Below are 7097 nucleotides of genomic sequence, written 5' to 3'. Positions count from 1 at the left end.
TTACCAGGATAAAACCCCAGTGGGAAATCCTACAAGCCGTTTCTGTACTCTCTATCCCATTTTCCCACCAGGACTACAGGGCAGAATGTTTTCCCTTAACATTTAATGAGAGCTTATCCCCAACACACCCACTGGTGGCTTCCCAGCAGCCACCAACACCCAGGCCAACCCTTCTGCCTGCAGGTGTGGGCCTCCCACACCACCTTGCACAGCAAGGAGGTTGCCTGGCAGGCGGTGTGACGACACAGGCCTTGCCATGAGACAACCACCTCTCCAGCATGGGGGTTGTCAGGCATCGTGGGGGCCGGCTTGCATGTCTCTTTGGCACAAAACCCAGCAGCCCGGCCTGGCCCGGCCCTGCCCTGGGCATAAAGGGCACAGGAGCAGGGAAGCAAGCTGGGGCAGTGGGGTTTGGGCACGGCATCCCACCAACTGCGGCGGCAGGCTGTCAGCCTTTGGCAGGGCCCCCCAGCCACCTTTGCTCCTTCCTCCCCTTGCCCTGCCCTGCGGCCCGGGGCTGGTGGGGCCTGAGAGGTGAAGCGCTCCGGGCTGCGGCCCCGCGGAGAAGGCGGGGGGTGCCCTGCCCTCTCCCCTCCCTGACCCGCGCCTCAGGAGGACGCCGCGCCCCACGCACAGCCCCGGCTGGCCTGTGGGAAAGGCAAGCAAGGAGAGGCGACCGGCAGCCGAGCCTCACCCCGCGGGCCAGCTGGGCGAGCAGGGAGGCGCAGGGCGTGCAGCGGGGTGGGTAGGGAGGCGGGGGGGCAGACATGCCGAGGGGCGGGCGAAGGGCCGGGCTCTCCCGTTGCCAGGTGAGGTGCAACGTCTCTGCCTCCCCTCTAAGGGCGCAGCAGCGGGGAGCGCAGGCGGTACCGCTCGGCTCGGCTCCGCACGGCGTGAAGCGCCCCAGGGCCGTCGCACCCCCTGCCACCGCCGCCCCCGCTATGGCGAAGGCAGGCAGGAAAGGATGCAGCTGCCCGGGCTTCCTGAGGAAGAACTGGCTACTGCTCAGCACGGTGGCCGCCGTGCTGATGGGTGAGTGAGGGGGGGAAAGGCGGGCGGCAGGGAGGGATTGCGCTGCCGCCGCCCCTCGCCCGGCCTTGCCCGTAATGTTACGGCCTTGCCTGTCGCAGGGCCGGCGCGGCGCCAGACCGCGGGCCGCGGCACCGGCCTGGGCGGTGCGGAACCATCCGCGGCCTCCGCCCCCCGCCCCGATCCCGCCCGCCGCCGGTGCCGTGGAAGACTAACGGTTCTAACGGCGGTCGAGGGGGGCCGGCTGCCCTCCCCCGGCAGCGCGCAGGCCGGCTGAGGTGCTGCGGCGCCGGGGCGTCGCGTAGCCGTGGCCGCGGGGAGCCGGTCCTCAGTGGCAAGGTGCTGTGGCGGCCGGTCTAAAACGGGGTTTCGCGTGGATGGACGCAGCGCTCCCTGCCCCCAAGCCATCAGGGGGGCAGCGGGGTGCCGAGCCGCGGGGTGCCCGGGGCCCTCTGCGCCGGGCCTCCCCCCCGCGTGCGTCCCTCCCGCCTATGAGACAAAGGTCCGGTAATTAGTAGGGTAAAACTGCGTTACGAGAAACCTGGAAGTGCACTGGATGACTGTGAGCCTTTCGTGCATGAGTGCTGCAGGTCTCCCGGGCCGCGTTTGCGCACCCTGGGGGGACCGCAGCGTGCTGAGCCGGGACCGACCACCGGGGAACAAGCCGGACTCAGCGGTGCCTTCGGTTGGTCTGCAGGTTGGAGCCCCGCTGAGATGGAGGCTGCTGGGCAGGAGGGTGTTGGTGGTGGCTTTGGGGTGCTTCTGATGGCCTGAGCAAGCAATGCAACTGGAAAAGTTCGGCGGTGCCACCCAGCTTTCATTGGGGTTTTCAGGTTTGTCGTTGTAAAGTGAGGAGGATTTGCCGACAAGTTTCTGAAGGAGAAGTACATTGAATGCCATCTTATTAAGAACAGGTGGGCAAAAGGGTCAAGACAAGCTGTCAAATGACTTGGCCGAAGGGACTTTTCCATGGGACGTCATTTTGGTCCTAGTCACACACCCTTTTCATTTTCTCCTGGTGATTATTTTGATGCTATGCAAGCAGAGCTTCCTTCACATTATTGCTCTTGTTGAGAAGTGCTGTTTTAAGTACTTCATTAACAGCACTTGCTGTTTGATGGGTCTCTTTCAGGTGACTCTTCTGCTGATTTGAATTTTGGCTGGAACATATCAACTTCAGTGCATGTTTATTCAGGACAGAATTATTCTTCTGGAATTCCACCTAGCTATTTATAAGCTGTGATCAGAGGTGTACTTACGTATACACATGTGTTTTCCTCCATGCATTCAGTATTTGAAAGATCTCAGTTCTTTTTCACATCTTTAGTAAGTGGAAAGATTTTTGTGAGTTCTGTGTACCAAGTGCTAAGGGCTTGCTTTGAAAATCTGGCTGTAACAACTGGAAGAGTGTATGTATGTGTCTGTGTTTGTGTGTGTACAATTGCTTTTTCATGTGCTCCTGTCATGTTCACTTCTATGAGCTGACATACTTACTTCCTAATTACAGAATTGCTTAAGAAATATTCTCCTCTCATTATCTTCAATGAATGTAGGTAGAACTGAAGTGTGTGATGTGATCCTACAAGGTGATCATTCTGAAATTATATTTCCCTGACAGCCACAGAGCCTGGCAATGTGGGAACTGTGGGGGCAGTTTGACCCTAATCTTCCTAATACCCAGTTGGAATTCACCGTGAGAGTGACAGGCACCCAAATACCTCCTGTGTTTTTGGATTTCTCTGCCTGCTACACTGTAATTAACAGTCCAGAACTCAAGAGAGCTCTATAATATGGCAAAGAGAGTCTTCATAAAAATTCCTTGGGCTTTGGGCCAAGTTACATTTTGCAAGTAGCTATTTATCTACTGCGTTTTCAATATTTCTTGGAGGTGAAATAAGTTACACAAGGAGAACAGTGAAACTCTTTTAAGGATGGCTCAGTTGAATTGTATGTTATCTTTTTATTACAGCTTGAGGAATGTTTGTAATATACCCAGAGTCCACAAACCCTTCATAATTAAATTTATGTATTTATTATTTTTTAATATACACTGGGAAATTGCTCTGGTGTTTATTAGTTACTTAGTTTGGAGGAACAATTAGGCATTCATGAACAGAAGAGTGTCACCATTTTAAAAGCAGAAAATATGTTTAGACTTTTCAGAAAAGTATGCGTGAGTGAGGAGTGGAAATATTGAATGCAACAAGCTGTGGAAATGTACTGACAAACCTATCCAGCTGTGCTGCAAAGTGCCTGATATTCCAGCACTATCATATGAAATCATGATTTTTGCTCATCATTATCAGAATTGTGTTCAGCATCCTAGTGAGATATGCTTATCTTTGCTAGTACCCTTACTAAGCTGAAAAGTTTTCTTGATTACTTGTTGTGCCTATCTCTGACAAGAGGAGACAGAAACAGAAAGTCCTCAGAATTCCAAACACATCTTCCTTCAAGAGTAATTATTTTGTGAGTTATATTTGAAGCATTCAGTCATTTGCCTGTTATTTACATTTTCAAAAACATTGGCAAGTCTTTTATAGCAGTTAGGGAGGGATTATTTAAAATCTCTACAGAAAATATCTTAAGAATGTCACATCTTTTTGGTGAAAACACCCATATGTATTATTCAAAGAAAACAAAACTCAAGACATTATTTTTCTTACCTTAGTAGAGATTCTGTTTCAGACCACCAAACTGATGTGGAGAGATCCATGAACATAGATTTGGAGTCTGAAATTGACTGAATTTCAGATTCAGGGCTAGTTCTGAGGCTTGCAGTTTGTATAATTTCAGTGATAGATTTGCCTGAATACTGGGCCTGAGAAGCAAGTTCATTGTTCATTAGTTCTTAGTGCATACTTAGGGCATGCAGTGGGTCATCTGTGCTGAGCAGTGATTCAGAGGTGAGGTTTGGGCTCATCTGCACCTCCCCTGTCTCACTGCCCTTCTCTAGGAGGCAGACGGGCAGGAGAGTAGCAGCCTCACGTAAGTCACTGCGAAAGGAGGGATACCTTGCATCTTTTTGCTCCGCTGACCTTACTGAGCCCAAAGCAGCTGAGCTAACAAAAGCATTTTAAAAGTCAACTTACTTCAAGTGCTTCTTCAGCCTCTAATAAAGAAAGTTATATTGCTTCCAGTTTGTACAATCAAGTCAAAATAAACCAGAAATATCCTGAAATTTACTCACCCTGAAACAGGTTTCCAAAGGACAATTGCAAAGGGAGAGTTTGAGTCACGCTTCATAGGATTCTTATACAGCATCTATTTTTTATCGTCACTTTGTCTCCAAGAGGTCACTGCTGCAACGCAGCCAAACCAGTCATGAAGGTAAAAGGCTGATGATGTGTAAATACTTATTCATTAGTCTGCGGGTCATAGCCTAATAGCGTGTAGTCCTGGGCAATTCTTCAGCAGAACAGCTTTTTTCTTACGGTGGAAATAAAAGTCTAAGTGATTTGAGCACATATGGTCTCATGCATTGAGTTGCAGTAGCATGCTATACTAAAACAGAGGTCTTTTTACGTACTCAGTATACGCAAATAGGTTGTGATTTTTTTAAATGCTTACATTTTTCAAATCTATTAAACCACTTACCTTTTCGTAATAGTTGGGGAACGTGATTCTGAGGCATTCAGTTTATATAAATTTGCAGGTTACAAGTACTTTTGTTTGACGCTTAATGGGATGTCTACCTGTCACTTCCTAAACAAGCTCAGAACTTCAGATACCTGTGAGCCTGCCTGTGACTCTGAAGTTTTTTTTTTTCAACAGCACGTGTGTGGGACACTGAAGTTGTTCAGATATTCATGAAGAAGACATGAGAAATGCAATATTTAGATTGATACAACCACCGATCACAAGAGACTATGAATGGCAGGTGTCCATTCTTCAGCCACCCGTGTGTCGTGTTTATCAAAGGTGAATGAATGAAGTGAAGAGCGCTTTTGTACTCTGCCATTAACTTACTTCTTCGTTCTCGTCTTCACGTATATACAGGACTCGTGGCGCTTATACTGTACATACACCTCAGATCTTAAGAGAAACGGGGCGGGGGAGCGGGAGCTGTCCGAGGTGGCTGCGGGGAGAGCCCAGGGACGGGGCGGCCGGGGAACGAGCGAGATGCCGAGCTGCAGGGATCGGGGAGCGGTGGTGGGAGGCAGTGATGAAGTGACTGAGAGAGGGAGTGCGTGGGTGAACACCTCCAGCACGCCCGAATACCTGATTTTTGCACCTCTGAAGTGAAATTTATTCAGTCTCTGCAGGATTAGACACCTCGCTTGTGCAGTTCCCTTGTTGGAAGGTTGAGGCTAGAATCAGATCCCGTTTTCTCCCGGCATTTGAGAATGAGGTTAAAATATACATAGTTGCTATCTGTACCACCAGCGTTGCAGAAACTTTGAGTGGTGCAGCTATAGCTATTTGCCAGGATTCGATGAGTGCAGCAGCCACTGGAACTTCTGTTTTGTGCTTTATGATATCGCCCCAGCAGTCCATATGCCAAAAATGTATTTTCTTTGATTTTAATGAAAATTATTATTTTATATTGTAGTATTAAGTAGTAAGATCTCCCTATAAGAATAATTTTTGTCCTCAGGTCTGTGTTTAAAAAAAAAAATTGTCAGATGCATTCACACATGGTAACTGTAGATAGAAAGGCTGTGCTCCCTCTGTAATCAAATATGAGGGGATTTGACAGGTGCTTTTAAAAGCACAGTTCCTTTAAAATTCATCCATGTCAGAGCAGTGTCAGCACATGCTGGCATTACTGGAAGCCCACCAGTGCATTCTTACAAGAATGAATGTCTTGCAGGGTGAAGACAACAACAGAAGAATTAGTAACATATCACTCTATTGACGGCCTCTCACCACATGGAAGGCCACCCTGAATCCCGGGATCGCACTGTACTCCTGAGGTTGGGAAGTTGCTTTTGCAAATGTAGCCTGCAGCCTCTAAACCTCATAAACCTATAAAGTCTTTCAGTTTCTCCCAGTAAGTTGTTTCTGTCTCTGACAAGTGTAATTTAAAAATAAAAAGACCATTCTGGATATGGAGTAAGGCTTCACTGTTTTTCGTTTCTGCCTCCTTGTACCTTTACCAAAAAGTGGCCTATTACCTTAGTTTAGGCTGTCTTTCCACCATTTCTCTTTGTTTGTACCATGCAGCATGAAGGTTACAAACAATGAAGCAGATTAATTGCCTCTTAAAATACACTAGCAAAAACAGAGCTCTCTTCACAGCAGGAAAAAAATCAAAGGGAATATACTAAAGCAAAGGTATTATTACCCTGTCAGTTTCTGACAAGTATAGTTGTAAAGCAAACATCTGATTCCTTTCTTGAATTCTGAAGCATAACATTTTGTTAATTTGGAATTTATAACGAGTGAAGACCAGACATCCTGAATCAACTGTGGTAGCACGGAAATTTAACTGAAGACACTGGTTTCTTCCTGGTGTGATTTAGAGCAGCATAGATGATACTTGTGACTTTTTGTGCCTCTTCAGACAATTTTGGTGCTTATCTGTCTGTTCTCTGTCACACTGCGTACAACTCGATACAGGATGGGATCTGTTCAGAAATGTCTGAAACCCAGCAATTCTGAAAGAATGTCTGAATTTAAAGACAGAAAGTAAAATGCAGAACAGCCAACAGTTTCATCTCAGAGTTTCACATACTACTGAGGACTGAAAATGCTTTGAGCCAGAAACTCGGCCAACAAAAGAAACCAAAGGTGGCTGAAGTTAAGCATGGTGCCTCTTTTGCTCTTGAGCTGTTTTGAAGCAAAGAAAACCTAACTTTTATTTGTTCTTCTGGCATGTATAGTGTCTTCCTGTTGTCCATGTAGTTTGTGTCTTGTTTTAACATAAAGCCTGAGTTTCACTTCATGTGAATGAAGTGAAACTATCACTAGCGCTGAGCTTTTAAATAAAGGGAGCTTTGGAAGGAGCGAGCCTAAGGTCAGTTTACACCCTGTAAAGCCCCAGAGCTACAAAAGTCAATGAAGTATTTCTTTCCATTTGAAACAGTAACACCAATACTAATACCAGTAAAATACTTACTTTTTTC

General features: G+C 47.5%; 1 protein-coding gene and 1 long non-coding RNA gene across 3 annotated transcripts in view; both read left to right on the top strand.

Annotated features, from left to right (window-relative positions):
- Positions 1-866: 866 nt before the first annotated feature.
- Positions 867-7097, top strand: part of SLC1A1 (solute carrier family 1 member 1) — a 56822-nt gene continuing 50591 nt past the window's right edge. For both annotated transcript variants that reach the window (XM_068422073.1, XM_068422072.1), the window contains exon 1: positions 867-1032. In XM_068422073.1, coding sequence (XP_068278174.1) covers positions 942-1032 — 91 coding nt within the window. In that variant the 5' untranslated portion in view covers positions 867-941. The remainder of the gene's footprint in view (positions 1033-7097) is intronic.
- Positions 1253-6017, top strand: LOC137676790 (uncharacterized). Its single transcript, XR_011050135.1, has 3 exons — positions 1253-1943; positions 4804-4950; positions 5843-6017. It is a non-coding gene; the product is annotated as an uncharacterized lncRNA (long non-coding RNA).

Source organism: Nyctibius grandis, chromosome Z (assembly GCF_013368605.1).
Source record: "Nyctibius grandis isolate bNycGra1 chromosome Z, bNycGra1.pri, whole genome shotgun sequence".
NCBI classification, from domain to species: domain Eukaryota; kingdom Metazoa; phylum Chordata; class Aves; order Nyctibiiformes; family Nyctibiidae; genus Nyctibius; species Nyctibius grandis.
Note: the sequence above shows the minus strand (reverse complement) of the source record. Positions and strands in the feature narration are given on the sequence as shown.